This window comes from Zonotrichia albicollis, chromosome 2, assembly GCF_047830755.1.
Source record: "Zonotrichia albicollis isolate bZonAlb1 chromosome 2, bZonAlb1.hap1, whole genome shotgun sequence".
NCBI classification, from domain to species: Eukaryota; Metazoa; Chordata; class Aves; order Passeriformes; family Passerellidae; genus Zonotrichia; species Zonotrichia albicollis.
The window spans coordinates 95,092,797-95,110,102 of record NC_133820.1 but is presented as its reverse complement, the minus strand read 5'-3'; the positions used below and the strand labels follow the sequence as shown (position 1 = coordinate 95,110,102).

Genomic DNA, 17,306 nt, shown 5'->3' with positions numbered 1-17,306 from the left:
ATGACAATTTTAAGCACATAGTGGTTGATTTAGTACTTCTTGGATGCATGAGGAAGAATTACAGTAGTGTGATATTATAACCCATAATTTAAAAGATTGTGCTAATGTTCCAGTGGAAATTTCAAGATTCTCTAATTTCCCAATCTTTCAGGCTCTTTTTTGAGAGCTTTACTTCAGAGATGTCAAGGAGACTTTCTTTTAAACTGAGAGGAACTGGTCCAGAGTCCCTGATATGTGTTTGATCCACAGGAAAATTATCCTCCTTTTTTGTGTTTTTTCCATTTTCATCAAGTCTGACTGGGAATAGATTACCACACAAAGGTATTAATCAAATACTTAGGAAAGTACTGCAAGGAATAGATTGATGGATGGAAAATGTCTTTCCTAACTAACTCTGTGGTTTCTGAATATGAAACCAGTTACAGATTACAGGATGATAGGTTCTGATGTGCTAACAGTGGTTAGGCTCATATATTTTCACAATTTCTTAACTGTTTACTTACTCTCACCCCAGTAAAGCAATGGAGGGACTATTTTTCCCACTCTCTTGGATACAAATAAAAAAAATTTTTCCCACTCTCTTGGATACAATATAAATAATCTTCCTGGGCTGTCAGGTTAAATCAGCAATCCTCTAACACACCAGAGTTAAGGATAAACCCTCTCTTACACAGTAAGACACACAGCTTCTGAAATTTCAGTTGCTTACTGAAATGTCCAAAACAATTTCACACAGTGCAAGCATGGGTTTTCACATAGTGCACAGTGTAGTTCTAACCTGTTTCCCTTTAGACCATTTCCTGGGCTAAAAAGGGTGAATCCTGTAGGCAATATTAGACATAGAGACAGTTTTCCTGAACAATTTTGAGAGAGGGAAAACAATCTTCCCATTTCACACTGTGCGAAGGGAAATGAAAAATAAAAGAAAAAGAAAAGAAAAAGAAAAGAAAGGATGCTTATTTTAATTAAACTAAAACTGCAGGACAGGATGTGAGATGTATCTCTGTGCACACTACTTCATTTTTGCTTGCTCCATGCCTGTGTTTCAGCCTGTTACAACTGGCGCCCTTCAAGAGGAAGCTTGGGTGTGGTTTGGGCATAAATCACAGCAGCAGCTGCTCCACATAAGTTATAAAAAAGAACTTCAACATCCTTGACTCCCTGTGATGAACTGTGACATAATCCCACCCATTTTGTGCTGTCCTCTACAGCAATCTATACACTCAATTTGTGTGCCATGCACTGGGGCAAGCAACACAAATCCTTCATTTTCCTGCCATCAAAACACCCTGTCACAACGTGTCCCTTCAAATAAATATTTTAACCACTTAGCCCTCAGAAAACATGCAGAAAAATAGTGATATCTTGGGATGCAGGGGGGGGCACAGGTTCAGTGGAGACCAGGGTCCAATGCTATTTATGTGTGCACTGAGGGCCAGTCTGCCTTAGAGGGTCTGATCTGACTGGGAGTAGGCACACAGGGCTCTGTGTTCAGAGGGCTCTGTGCTCACAGTTGCAATAAATAAAGCAGCCAAGCTCCATCCACATATCCCATAACAGGCAGGACCTGGATACTTAACCAAGTCTAGGAGTTCACATCCAAGAAAAAAACCCAGATCATCAGGATTTGGGAATTAAACAGTGGATTATTTACTAGCCTTCTCAGGATGGTTCCCTCATCTTTCCCTCTAGAATCATTCTATGGCTGTACAAATAATAAAATACTTAATAGATAGAAAAAGGATACCTATGGCTCTGAAAGCTTAAATCCCTGTACCAATGTGTAAAAATTGTATCTGCTGAAAGACCAGTGTTACTGGATTCAAGCAGACTGTTTTCTTCTCTATGTTTTTGACCAGAAAAACCTTTTGTAAAAATTAACTGCAAATTATACGTTTCTGCAAGTTTTCATTTTTGAGAGAAAGGCCCAGATTAGCTTTATGTGAGGACCACACACTCTCATGCACAGAAAATGTTGATGCTGATGAATTGCTGCTTTCAGCTGTGGGATTTAATTACTCTCATTCTCTTACAGCTGGTGTTATTGTGCGGTGATGTGTTTGTCTTCTGACACCTGGGGGGTAGGATGAAATAAATTTACTATATTCACAGTGCCAAAGGGACAGTTTGAATAAGAAATGCTGCAATAAGACCTGCATGACTATGTCCTCTGGCATGAATGATGAATCCAGGTCCTTTAGATCTTGTTTTCTAGACTTGCTTACTGACTGGAAGCATTTTTAAAAAAATGTTATAGGAAAGTCGCACTAATGTTAAGCCTATTTTGACAAGGTGATGGGAAAGAATTAGTTTATACTGACTGATATCTATCTAGCCCATGTTCCTGAAGCCTTTCCCTTCATTTTTACAGGCTGGCAGGGTCACTAATCCTACTCATTTTCAGTTTGTCAGTCAATAATCACTTATCTGGCACTATGTCTTTGGAAATGACAGCTGAGACAGGATCTGATGCAAAGCCTTCCTTCCACAATGCCTTCCTAAATACCAATCTGAGCTGGCTGAAAGGACCAAATACTCTGTATCTGGTAATGACATGTTCACCAAGCTTGTCATAAACAAGGTTTTGGGGAATTTTACAACACTGCTATCTGTCAAATGTCTCCACTTTGATGCCATAATGAAGTCATACGAAGCAGAACAGTCCCTGTTATCAGACATTAATGAGAGTCAACTTTTTTGTTTTGCTCTAGGCATTTTAATTGTATCACAAGCAGAGACCATCTGGTTTAAGAATGAATATTCAGGATCTGCTGCAGATGCAGAAATACTTGGGAAGGAAATGGTACTTCCTGGTTTCCAGCCTGCACGGTGCCCAATGCTAAAGCTGGTGTGTTGCACACTTAGTTAAACTGCAGTTTTATGCTCAATTAATGACTTTTCAAGTTATTACTATCTCATTAATTAGTTAGTGTTTATTATTATTGGACTTTATCTCTTCAAAAAGATGATTAATTTATGTTAAAAATTACTAAAGGGTGACATACTTCATTGCATTCCACAGAAGACTCTGTCAGCTCATCATGCTTTATTTACCAAAAGGTCATAGGGATAGAAATATATTTTTTTGAGTAATAAACATATTTTGTCTCTTGTGTGACAGGTCCAGTCCATGTATGAAAAATACAGAGAAAACATTTGAAAAGTGCAAATTTAGAGTACCACAGCAGACAATAACTTTTCTGAGAAAGAATTGAGCTGAGAAAGAATGAAAATGTTACTTCTAAAGGGCAGACACCAATTTCACAAACTTTATGACTGTAACCAGAACCTTTAGTTTGTTCTATCTTATTTCTACAGCAATGCCTTTCACTGCAACCTGTGGGGGCAAAAAACACTAAACTGATTTGGCCAAGACTTTTCTGAGCCATATATAAAACCTAGAAGATAATGCTTTGCAATTTTAAGAAAACCAAGCTGTTAATACTTTGACTAACTTATGCATATGTATCATGGCCTATTTACAAGACTGCAAGTCTATTCATTTAAGTACCTAAATACTTGAGGCAGCTCCAAGGCGGATGCTGAGCCTTGTCTCTGCCACACTTTTGAGCTGCCTCCAACATGAGCAGCCCAGGGAAGGTGGGGGCCAGGCTGCAGTCCCTAAGAGATATTTGACTTGAACATGACTGGCACCAGTGCTGGCAGAAATGCATTGAAAAGTGGTGGGGGCTCTGGCAGTTTGTTTGGAATTAAATCAAACAAGATGTTGACTCTCTCCTGAGGGAACGCGATGTGATGCATTTCCTCACTGCAGCTCTCTGGGCTGGGCTGGCTCTCAAGAGCGCCATGTTGCAGTGAGTGAAGCAATTTCCAGCACACATTTAGAACCCACTCTGGAAAACTTCAGGGTGACAATAGTTAGTTAAGTCAATATGATTAAAGAGCTATCACCTCATTTTCACTGCATTACTTCCATAATCCTAGAAGGAAGATTCATTTAAGTGCTCAGGAAAAAAATTCCAGGGGAGAATAAAATCCATACTACCAACAATCAGCTAATATTACCAGAAAACTGAATTTTCTTGTATTTTCTTTCTTACTTTTCTCAGGGGAAATTTACCCTAATGCACGAGACCAACACAAGTCTCACACAGGCTTGAATGTTGAATGCTACAGCCCTCAGTGGAGCACTGTTAAAATTGCCAGGCAGGCTTTCAATGTGAGCTTGCTGTGCAGCTAAACATCTCCTTGTGATACCAATCAGGGCGCTCCTCTGGGCTGAAGTGCTCCCAAACACACAAATATATCCTAAGCAATAAGCAAAGAGTAGATGTTGGAGCTCAGAGGTCCAAGAGAGGATGGGAAGAAAGAAAATAAGAATTTCCCTCTCCTCTGGCTTTTGGGAAAAACACATTGAGTGTTAGACAAAAAATGTGAAAATCTCAACCTCAATAACTGAAGCATTCAGATATCCAAAGCTGAGGTTATTCTGGCTCAGAAAGCAATTGATACATTTGCTTTTCAGGCAGTAAGGGCATTGCTCTTCCATACAGATCAGTATGTCTGTCTGTCACCTATTTCAAGGCAGAATTTCTTTTGAGCAGTATCACATCCAAAGAAGAAAGAAATGATCAGGAACTGTCAGTGGCAGGGCTGTTAGAGTTGTAAGCATGGGAATCCCTCTTGTGATAAATCATTTTAAATGTTCAATAACATCCAATTCAGTGTCTAAACATCACCAGTATAATACAAAAGTGTCTCCTGGGCACGTCAATAAAACTGGGAGGAATTGAGAACTGCAAAAAACAAGAGACTTGAAACTCACTCTCAGATGCAAGAATTTTGTCTCTCCAGAAGAAATTCTAAGCACAACCTAAAAATCTACATGAAACTTTTATATTAGGAAGGTGAAGTAAGTCCAATGAAAAAACACTGCCACTCAAGACTGATATTTAAAATGGCAATCACAAGAGGGAAAACAGGTTTAATGGACATGGTTTGGCAAAGCTGCAGTCTGCTTCTTTAAGAATGCATTACAGATTATGAGCATTCTTATTACAATTTTATTGCAATATTCAAGGTGCACTCAGAAGAATCTATTTTTTTAAATATGGGTTTATTTGTTTGCATCTTATTTTACAGTCACTCTTTCAGCCTCCAGTTCATTTCTAAAATGAAAGCAACTGATATTTCCATATCAAAGTTTAAAATTAATTTGCTTTGTGGAACATGCTCCTTGATGTAAAATACTTCATTTTAATTAGGACATTTAATTTTCTCTAATGGAATCAGGTTCCATTTACTTAATCCAAAACTACTTTCTGAAAGAGCTATAAGCAGTACATTCGCTCAGCACAAGCCCTTCAAAGGCCTGTGTGCATGAGGAGATTTCACCTACACAGCTAAACTGATTTCAGCTTAATCTACTTACACCCCTACAAAACATTGCCCATAACTGAGTCTGCCCCACTTCTGGATCCATTTTATTAAACAACTTTTTGTTTCCTAGTGCAGATCAGGATTGGATAATAAAAAATCAAGTACCATTACAAGTATGTGTTAGAGTGAAAAAGCTAATTAAAAATTGTCCCACCTCACTGAGCACAAGTGTCTGGACCTCACACCCTGGAGCACAGCCACCTCCCACTGCCACTTTTGTACAGCTTTCTTCTTCCATTTGCCCTCCTCTCTGTAACGTGTTGTGTACATGTAGACCATGCCAGATCATGTCTGCTTCTCTTTAAGAGAATGAACAAGTCATTTCTGAGGAACACTTTGCATATTCTGGCTCCATGTAAGGATGATGTCCTGCCCCCATGCACGCACAGAAGCACGTGGATAGATCAGAGCAGAGATTACCAGTGCACAGGCAAGGACTGTGAAAGGCATTTCCTTTCCCTACTGTGGCAGCTTGCTCCCTCCTTTTAAAATAAATGTTTGTTTGCTGGAAAGCCTGTCTTTATTGATTTTGTACATCTCATCAGCACAGAGAAATGAAATAAATACCATACACTATTATAAACTCTGGAACACCTTCAGCTCCAGGCCAGCTGCAGATTTCACAATGCAGGGGCACAGCAACAAAATTATTTTAAAATGGAATACCTTGAAAAATAGCCAGGCTGTCATCCATTTGACCACTTTCACAACCCAAAAGACATGCTGGTAGAGCTCAGTATTCACTACTCCAGGGTCTACTACATTAGCAGTCACATGGCTTCCATTTGCAGTCAGAAGATGCTGTAGTCGATAGGTAAATAACACGAGGGCAAGTTTGCTTTGGGCATAGGCTCCATGGGGTGAATACGAACATCTGTACACAGGAGAGAAACACAGAGGGAGATGCATGTAAAAATAACCAGAAGGAGAACAGAATTGCACAAACATCAAATGTACCACATTTTGCAATATCCAGATATACAGAGTCGTCAGAAGAAACAGCTTATCACTGGCAGGCGTGTTGTTTACTCAAGTTCTGGTGATTATTCCATCAGACACAAGTCTTATTTATAGCAGGGAAAAATATTAAAATAAAATTACACAATACCTGCCAGAATCTCTCTATCAAACTCTTTAAACAAGAAATGCTGAGGCATCAACCTCTAGGCCATCATCACCTGGAGGCCCTTAAACTTCTCTCCCCTCTTTCACTCTGCTCTTTCCAAACATACACACCCCATTCCCTGTTAAATCCATGACTGATCATACTACTTCTTGTTGCTATTATTATTTTTACTTCATCAGAACCTACTAGTTGAAGGCTCCTGTGTTGGGAGCAGTACAGATGAGTAAGGTACTCATTGCAGCTGCCCTGGTCACACACCAGATTGTGCACAGCTAAGAGATGGATAGAAAGATAGAGCAAGGAGAGCAGCGGCAAGTGTAACCATAGTTTACAGGCCTTATATAGCCTTTGAAGCAGAGATGGCTGACAGGGTCTGTGCCAAAGAGGTATGACAAAGGCACACAAATTCCAGGAGTTACAGCAAAACATTGCCTGTTGAGACTCCTGTGCACCTCTCTCATCTGGATGTCAAATGTGCCTTTCTTTCAAGTCAAGCTTTCTAGGAACTTCTGAGCTGACTTTCATTGCACGCACGCAATGAAAGTACTATTTTTTCTTTTTTTTTTTTAATAAGCAGACTATTTTCAGGCAAATTAGCAGGTATGTCACTTAAAATGCTCTTCCTGACTGAGGCCTCAGCACCACTTCCACAAATTTCTATGCCATAACAATTTACTCCTGTAATTACCCCAGCCTCTCATCAAATCTTTTTGTGCTAAGCAGAACCAAAAGGAAATGGTGGCATTACAGACAGCTCAGAGGCAAAGCAGGCAGGAGCCTAAAGCAGCACGCTCCTGGGAGCAGTGGAAGCACTCCAGCCCATCCACTTTGTCTCTGCTAAAGCCTGGGGAAGTGATGCTGCAGCTGCTCCCCATGTGGAATCAGGGGTTAGGTCCATGCAGCAGCAGAACCTTAACCTGTTGGTGAAAGGTGATAGAGGAGCACCCACCCAGGAACAGAACTCTTTTTCCTCATTCCTTCCTTTCCCCCAGATGTTGTCCTATCTCTGTGGTGGCCACAGCTACAGCTCCATCCTCTACACCTTCACCCTAAATGCAAGAAATGTCCCCACTAGGGATGCCCTTACTCTGCAGGAAAGCCTGCCTGTGATTTCTGTGGCTGTTACTACCTGCAAGGTTTTTTTTATTCTGAATGAATAGCAAACATATGAATTCATTTTGTTATCTTATTCTTGTTGAATATCATATTTATAATATCCTGTGCACTTCATCACAGAAAGCCCTGGGTGTTAAGAATCAGCCTGACTCTCTACAGAGGTATAAGGATACTGAAGCAATTTTACTGTCCATGTTATCTGCAAGAACTCAGAAACTTGGAGTCACCACAGTAAATAATACAGCTTAGCCACAGGAAGGAAAAGACAACAACAGACAACAACACTGAGACTCCAGTGCATATCTTTTTTTTTTCCCTGTCTCTTTTTATGTACAAGCAAATCACAAGCAGTCTACAAAACCGTGGTATGAACTGAGGACCAGAAAGGACAGCTGATCACAGGTGGCCCTTGCACCAACCAACTGCCTCAGCTGTACCGTGCTGCATAACATATCTTCATTATCATAAGGATTTCACCTGCACCTTTGGGCAAAATGGGCTATTTAAAGAGTAAAGAACAATCACTGCATGAATATGAAAGTGACTTGGTATTAGTCAGGAAATTGCAGTTACATTTTAAATTCAGTAACGTCCATGCTCTGATCTGAGACGCTCAAAATGTCACCTTATGCTTCATGCATATTCCAACCCCTTTAACTTGAAGGACCAGATCCTCAGCTGCTACAAGCTTCTCCTGTGCATAGCCACGTGGGGCAGAGCTCACACTACCCATGGGAAGCAGCCTTCATCCCGAGCCGCCTCCGGCAGCCAGCTGGCAGCTGCCCCTGGCACTGCTCCATCAGCGCCACCATTCCCCACTGAACGCAAGCTGGGGCACGGGACAGGCTCCCGAGCTGAACCAGAGCCATCTTGTCTGGCAGGTGGCTCACAGGGAAGCAGAGCTGGGGACTACTCTGACTTGTTCTGCCTGGGTCTAGTTGGGCCTTTGGTAATCTTCAGATGCCAGGCAGGAGGATGCTGAATGCTCCCCATGACTCCCCATTCCCACATTTTCTGTGAACGCTGTTTTGACTTACCTTGTGGCAATGAAGCATGAACTACAAGGGCTGGATCCTCCAGAGTTATATTTTGCACAGGTATGTTTGTCAGAGAAACATGAGTGCTGAGAAGATATAAAAGCTACCCAATCAATGAAGAAGCCTTTTCTATCACAGTGCAGAGATGCAAATGATCTGCAAGGCAGCCAGGAATCAGACTTCAATAAAATAATATAGATATGAAGAATATAAAATTAGATACACAGAGCAAAAACCTTTGGCAGAGGCCCTGCAACGATTAGCTTTTCTCTTCCCAATTTCTGTGTGTGTGTTTTTTGCTTTCCAGGAATCTGACACCAATGGACTGCATAAGACAGAGCAATAACACAACACAGAACTGCTGAGGATTTCTGTTGAACAACTGTTTTTTGTCAGACCCCATTTTTTTAGAATCACATTGTTTAAATGCCTCATTGAAAAAATAAATCAACACTGGTTATTTGACTTCATTACATCCAGTGCTGACTTCATGTATCAGAAAAATAGGCACCTGAACTTACACCACGATTCTGTCTCCTAAGTACACACATGTAGAATCACAGAAGGCTTTGGGTTGGAAGTTTAAAGATCACCTAATTCCTCTAACCTACCACCGGAAGAGACACCTTTCCACTTGACAAGATTTCTCAAAGTCCCATCCAGCCTGGCTTTGAGTGGATGGGGCATCCACTGTCTCTGGACAACCCATTTCTGTGCCTCACCATCCCCATCATAAAAATTTCTTTCTTTTGTCCAGTCTAAATCTACCCTGTTTTAGCTTAAAACCATAAAATGTATGCTCTTGCCCATGGAATTATCTGGCTTTAAAGCCTATGCATCTAAATCTAGCCTCTCTTGGCACTTTATGGTCTGTATGCACATTTTTTACAATGAATAAAAATATAATTGCATACTAAGTAAAATAATATTGATGTCATTAATTTCCATATTTTCTGAAGGTTCACAAGTGCACAACTCACTAAATGAAAAGTACAGAAGGAGTTAAGGCAGGCAGAATTTAATTTGCTGCTTTGAAATCTCTCCAAGAGAGCACCAGTACACAAAACCTTCTTCTTCCTTTAAAAATAATCTTTTATGGATTTTATACTGATGAATAAAGGGTCAGGTTAAAGCAGGTTCTGCATTTTGTGTCCAAATACTCTTTTACAAAATTCTTACTTCTGGCTTAAGATTTTTTGCAATATAAGCTACAGGTTTGACTTGCTACTGTAATAATTCAGGAGGAGAAAAGAAAGGGATTGTTTTGAATTTTTGCAAGAAGAAAATATGTAGGTATTCCATTCTAGATGAGTGCCTTGAGGTTTGCTGATTATTTTTTTCTTCTTCTTTTTTTTTATTTTTTTCTTTTTTTCCACCAGAAGCTGATTAGCTGATTTTTGCTACTTATCTCTATGGTGCCATCTCCAGCAGCAGTCTCCCTATGGGAATGTATTTTCAAAAAGTAATGAGAAGCCAAATTTCAAACTGGAGCCTACAGTGGCTAATTAGGTGTTTAAATATGGACTCAGCTGCTATCCCAGTTTGAAAACTGAAATAATGTTTAGCACATCTCTTGGCAGTCTTATTTGTTTCTCCTCAGGCTGGCTTCAGTTTTCTACAGAGGTCTCCCGCTTAAATCAGATGATCCCATGTTTAGTAAAGAGCATTAAGTGAGGTCAGGGTACCCACTGAGCAACAGGGGAAGCTGTGGTGCCCAGCACAGATCACTCCCTTCACCCTCCTCTGCACGGGGCTCTCTTGCTGCTCTCAGCTTTGCCACCCTCACTGAGGGTTCCTTTCACGTTGTGCACACACCTAACAGACATCATGCACTCACGGACAGCACCCTGTACCCCACCACAGCTTTCAGCAAAAGGCTCAGAGGACCTGTGACCATCCTGGCTGGTACACAGATCAGTTCAAGCCAGCCAGTGCTAGCCCTGATGGTTTCCTGATGTGAACCTTTCACAATTGTCTTGCACATCATTCTCCTCTCACCCATCACCGCTCCCCAATCCCTGGGTGTTAATTTACCTGCAGGGCAGAGTGCACCAGGATCAAACTGCAGAGAGCCCAGCTGCTATGTGCTCCATTAAAAGACAAGTGATGCAAAACGTGGCTGACATGCTGGGCTTTTTAATGAAAGGCCACACAAAATTTCAATATATGCCTTAGGATGAATCAGGGAATTAAGCAAAACATAGGCTGTATTAAAATGACTAAAGCTTCCTAATGATTTATGTATTAATCTTGCAATACATCATCACCATTGCTTAGTCAAGACTATAAAAGTCTATTATTAAACACTCATGAAGCTTTCACAGTCTTAAATTTTCTTTCTTCAGGGAATGCAGCACAAGATTTTTCAAGTTTTGATAGATTTTGCAGCTTATTTTGAAGCAGCCAGAGAAAATATTGGAAAATAAACACGTCTTTACTTTTATATTAAACAGTTTCTTTCTCTTCTCTTATGAAAAAGCTTGAATCCTAAACATTGTTTATTAGATTAAAGCAGGCTTCCTGGCAGTACTACATATATTTATCCTGTGAACACATTTTCTGAGTCTCATTAATTGTGATTTTTCTCTCAACAAAAACCAACCAACCAAATAAACAAACAAAACACACACACACACAAAAAAAAAAAAAAAAAAAAAACCACACACAAAAAAACCCTGCCAAACAGAAATCTCAAATCTAAGGTATTAACTTATCTAGTTTTGAGATGTTGCTGCAGTTATGTTTTGCACAGCAGCTGTCCTGTTACCAACTACTACTATAGGCTATTTCACAGTCACTCACCTCATGTAAGTGACTGAACACTTTGTGTGACCCTGAGCAACTCCTCATGTACTTCTTCATGTACATTTCTTCAATGTATGTGATGTATAACCTTAAAAAATCAATTTTGACAGTATACATACAACAGTTAAGGTGGCTGAAGCAGAAACCTTGAGTGAATAAGGAATGCAGTGTTAGGGACTTCTGAAGAGCCCTCACAATCCTGTGATGAACTTGCTCAAAAGGAAGGCCACCAGAACAACACATGAAATTAGTGGTTCTACATGAGGTAAAAAGCAAATCCTTCATGTCCTAATTTGTGGCATGGGGGTTACTTAAGCGGTCAAAGGCCAGTGGCAGAGCAATCCATCTTGCCTTTCATTCCTCTTCCTGCAGTGGGCTCTTCAGTTCCACATGTTGCTCACACACAACTCTGGACAAAGCCAGGATTTGGCTGGCATCTTTCAACTGTAGGAAAATAACATTTTTCTTCCTAAAATTAGAATAAAAGGATAAAAGCCCAGAGCTGGGAAATGCTCTCTCTCTCTCTAACAGGTAAAATGTTGGTGATGGTCTCAATAACTGATATCTCAGAAGATCAGTGACTCCTGCCTTGTGCTTAACCCTCAATGCAGTAGAAGCCACAAGCTGGAAGCTGGGTGGTGTTTCAGTTTTTGTTTCTTTTCTAAAGCCATGTTTCCTAGCTGTATAATACTGTATAAATACATAGCTTTCAGTGACTAGCCCCTTCTAATAGCCTTTAGGAAATGCAGAGGGAACAAAAATTAACTTACTGTCTCTTGAGGACTACATTTAGTAAAGAAACATAGAACGCCTCTATTTTAAAATCATTTATGAAAGGCAAAATAAGCCAGAGCTTATCATCCAGGGTGTTACTGTCATCCAGATGGAATCAGAGCATCATTTTTCATTTGGCTGATCCCTACTCCTAATGGCAGGAGGTGAGATGCTGAGAGCTATTCTGATCTGCTGAGATTGGCTGTGTGCAGCTCAGTAGCTGTTGCTCAGCACAGCTCTCAAATGCATATAACATGAACTCAAAGGCTGGTCTTCTCAAAGTCTCACCAGTACCTTTAAAAAGTCAAAATTTTCTGTTTGTGTACAGTTGGTGTTAATTTCAGATGTTTTGGATTATTTTAAATATCAATGTCAAATTCAAGTTATAATTACTGTAACTATTCTTCTAGGAAATATATAACTTTATTTAGAATTATATAAATTGCCACTTTTCTACAGTCAGTGCATTTGATGCAGTGTTAAGTATGTGCTAACAGCTGAAGAATCATTTGATCATAATAGTATCCCTTTATTCAATTAAAAATGAATAAGTAAATATATAAAAGGAAGAAAGGGTTTGCATTGCTTTACCTAAGAAAAAATCACAGCTTCAAGACCTGCATTCTGGGTCTTCATGACCCTTTTGAGGGATGGAGAAAAAACAAGGACACCTCTCTTTTCATACTATCTCTTGTGTAATCTGAATCTCAGGTTATTGAAGATTGTCACACATCTTGTAAGATTATCTACAGGATTATAAATCCTATAGAGGTACTCTCCACCCACTTGTGGAGAGCTTCCTACCTCTTCTACAATAGACCTTTTGAGTTGAAAAAACTAATGGGGGGTTTTAAGGTTTCTTTGATTCCGCCAGAATGAACATAGGACCACAAAATCCCCAGCAATAACTTGAACAATCTAAGATATTCTTTAAAAGCATCTTGAAACTGGTGTGGACTTTTGCAGATGAGTTGCAAGTTCTGAGCTTCTCATTCTGGGACTCAAAAGGAACTGTAGGGTCTGAACAAGCAAAATGAGGTGCTGCCATTTCAGATCCAGCACAGTGCATCTACTGTGGTTGTCAGATTTACAGTAAAATATGTTGGTGTACATGCAAAGATAATTTAAGGTTTAATTGTGGTGGGCTCAACCCACTGCACAGCCTTTGATTTAAGGAAGGGCTAAATGTGTTCTGCAAGAGAAAATATTAACCACACTGAAGGACTGGTCTGTCTTACCAGAGGAAATGTGCCTGCAAAATGATTTTTTCTTTGAGATATCTGTAACTACTGTGCAGAAACTGCTATGCCATCAATCTTTGTTTACAGAAATAACAAAAAATTAGCAAGTCTGGCACAACACACTTTTGAAAATCAATAAAAGTTTCTGCTTGTTGAAACAACTTAACAACTTCTGCTTTTTAGAAGTTTTCTTATGTAGTGAGAATAGGAACATCACAGCTTCAATCTGAGTGATAAAAGTGACTAACTCCCCAGTTAAGTTATGAGTTAAGACAAGGAACAAACTCATTAAAAAGTCAGTTATTTGTTAAAAGACATCACAAGAAGCCTTCTCTTCAGCTGGAAGACTTTCCTAGGTTAAAGAAGAGATACAGCTGAATGCCAGCAAGTACCAGAGGAATTAAAATGTGGAAGTATTCTGCATCCACAAAATGAGTCACAGTCCAGACACAGCATAAAAGGCTTTTGCTCTTGTGAGACTGCACATCAACAGCATCACTCATCCACTGTCAGAAACCAGGTGGGATTTAAATAAGCTTTAAATATGAAAGGGGCCTGTGAAGGGGGTGGGTCTTATCTGAGGAACATAAAAATGCCAACTTGAGCAAAACACAAAAACCAAGAAAGGAGTAAGATACAAAGCAGTCTTCAGCCAGCATTGCAAAGTGGTTATTTCTAAGCACTGTAAAGGACAGTGTCAGCAACCACTTTCTGCACCATTTGGCCTTAGAGCTGAGTTTTGGGGTTCACTTTATAAATTTCACAACACTGTGTGACCCTGGAATACTGTAAACAGGGATCTGGAATAGAAAACCAAGCATTTCATAAGAAGGGGCATGACATGGCCTGGGACCAGAATGCTTAAGACCTCTTACATTTGCAGACATGCCAGAACCTAGTGAAATCTGGCAGGTTTAGCTTTCCAGGAAATGACAAGATGCTTCATGTCCTGAAAAACCAACACAGTCACAGAGCTGCCCTGCCCCAGCCCTCACTGTAAAAAGAATGTAAAGAAACTGCTGCTTTGACAGACTGATTGATTGATTGATTTTTTTGTGGCAATTCAGGCGCTGAACATGCCCACTGCTCCTTTAACATCACTGTTAAAAGCTCTTGAGCTTCTCCTGAAGTTTCTGTGAGCCACAGTGCTCCTCAGTCTCTGTCCCTCTTGGAAAGCTGAGATTTTGCTGTGTACAGCCCCTCTCCACCTCTCATGGCAAGAAAGGCTGGGCTACCAAAGCACCCAACACAGAATGAGAACAGAAGAAATGCAGCAACAAAGCTACAACTGTATCAGACATTCTGGCAGTATTAAAATTCCTGGGGGCTAAAATATTTTATGTTTATAGAGATTCATTTTACTTAGAAAGCATAGTTTTCACAACACATTTTTTATCAAAAGCTTGATTTAATCAAAAGACCAATTTTTTTCCACAGGTGTGGGTTTCAACTGCTTGGTCTGCTTTTAAACAGATCAAGTTCTCCTTCTCTAAACAAAGAGGTTTAGGATGAGGAATAGAGAAAAGGTTAAGAGTTAAATCACAGAGGCAGAAATCTGTCTTCAGCTCCCTGCACAATACCTCCTAATCCTTAATGCTTGTGGCAAGACATGGAATGCATGGCTATGAAGAACCAGGAAGAAAGCAGGGCTGAACCTGGAGGGGGTTTCTGGAAGATGAGCTGGTAATTTTGACCATTTCTCTTAAGACATTATTCCAGGGATTTACAGGCATGTGTGCCAGCCTTCCTGCTGCTAAGCAGCCCAAAGGGCAACTCACTGACAAGATACAGGGAGGATGGTGGTAGTTAGGATGGTGGTAGTTAAGGCTTGAGAGAAATGCTTAAAACATGGGAATATTCACCGTGTTTTGGACCAGAACTCCAAACTTCTAAGGTTCATTCAGCCTTCATGAGTCTTTTTGCTGGCAGAAAGGTGTTAAACTAATCCTCCCCTCTCAAGGGCAACAAGCTCTCTCTCTTGCTCCCAGTTCTCCAATCCCTTTTGCCCCCTCTATCACATGAATGCAGTACATTAAATTTAAATTACCATAGAGCTGTCTTGCCTCTCTGGAAAACAGCGCATCTGTGACAGTCACTGTCCTGAGTGCCACACAGAGCTGCCATGGTGCAGGGACAGGCTGGGCAGCAGGAGCACCCATATCTCACATACTTCCCAGCATGCTGCTGTTTTGAACCAGTGCAGAAACACCATGTCCCATTAAACCAGTAACCATTATTAACAATCCTTTGTGAAGAACTATAACTTTTAGACAAAAAGGAATTTAACATTGTGACAACAAAGTAGCTACACTTAATATCCCCAAATACATGTAAGTCTGACATTACCTTTGTGGTATCAGTGTTACACTGTTATTTGATTCAGAAGTCCATAAACCCTAAAAGCATTTTGATTAGACAGAATGAAAATACATTGATGAATGTAAAATGAAAGCTTTCTGAAGTTGGCATCCTGACTTAACTATTTCTTTGTCATTGGTTGCAGGAACAGATAAGAATAGATAAAACACTTGATGCATTTGAGCTAGAATTCTGTCTTTTGAATTGATGAATTGGTCTGCTGATACAGTAGCCCATTTATTTTTAAAATTAACTTATAGAATTTGAGATCTGTGCCTTCCCCAGAACACTCATTTTCCAGGCCAGTCAATTTTTGCAATTAATGCTAATTGCTGCAAACACAAGGGATCATTTTGCAAAGCAGCAAATCCTTTTGCATTTATACAGAAAGTATTTGGCAAAGAAGGACTTATGTGCATGGACTAAACATTTAAATACTTATCATCTAACTCTATACAGGAAAACTAGATAACCTGCTGCAGGAAGAACATGTCTAAATGCATGAAGCACTGTACTGCAGTTGGCATTTTCTCCTGTGAAGGCAACATGATTTATCTTGCAAATAGAACCAGAATTTGCAACTGAAGACATCATGCAGAAGCTGCTTAAACAGCTGAACTCAAACAGAACCATATATTCCATGAGTAAAATAAAACCTATGATAATAAATATCTATCTAATGATCTAGAACAATCTTTTATGATTACTATTTCTGTATTTTTCCCAGCATTTTATTGAACAACAGTCCAGTGATACAGCTCTTTATATGTTATTATGAAAGACTTCTGCACTGGCTAAATTTGATTTACAAAAAAGGGGTAATAATGAAAATCTCTCCTACTTACTTTTACAAATTTTCCTTTATTATATAAAAAAATAGAAATATAACCAACAGTGCTATGCTACTACTATGAAGCTGCTACAACAGATTCATGTTTATTTTTGCTTGAATTTAAAATGGTATAATTCCAGTTCTTCCAATCAGAGAGAATTAAGAATCTTTAAGTGACAGATCAACGATGAAAAGTCACTGAAGGAACTAATTGAGTGTTTAAAAAATAGAAGCCTTTAATTGGAAAAAATTGTTGACTCATCTAACCATTCTTAGTAAAAAACCAATATATTTTACACAAATATCCAGCTTAAAAAAAAAAAAAAAAAGAGAGAGAAAAAAAGAAAAAGTAATTTGAAACTGATGGAGATACCTGAAAAGGATAGCTTAGAAATCAAAGATTGGGAGTTTCACTGTTATTGTCATACTTGAAAATATGACTATCAAAATACTCATAGAGATAATTAGGAATAATTTAAAAAATAATTTCAGAACACTGAAATCAAATGTTTTGGTTTCAAAAATGGATAAATATTTTCCAAAAGTAATTCAATATCTTAACTTTTAGTTGCTGTTCATGGGAAATATTTTCCAAAATTTCAGTAATGCTGATAGAA

At 39.4% G+C, this 17,306-nt stretch overlaps 1 protein-coding gene across 3 annotated transcripts in view; it reads right to left on the bottom strand.

Annotated features, from left to right (window-relative positions):
- DHRSX (dehydrogenase/reductase X-linked) overlaps positions 1 to 17,306 on the bottom strand; it is a 186,357-nt gene that overhangs the window by 23,575 nt on the left and 145,476 nt on the right. For all 3 annotated transcript variants that reach the window (XM_074535706.1, XM_074535704.1, XM_074535705.1), the window contains one exon: positions 6,067 to 6,274. In XM_074535706.1, the coding sequence (XP_074391807.1) occupies positions 6,067 to 6,274 (208 nt within the window). The remainder of the gene's footprint in view (positions 1 to 6,066; positions 6,275 to 17,306) is intronic.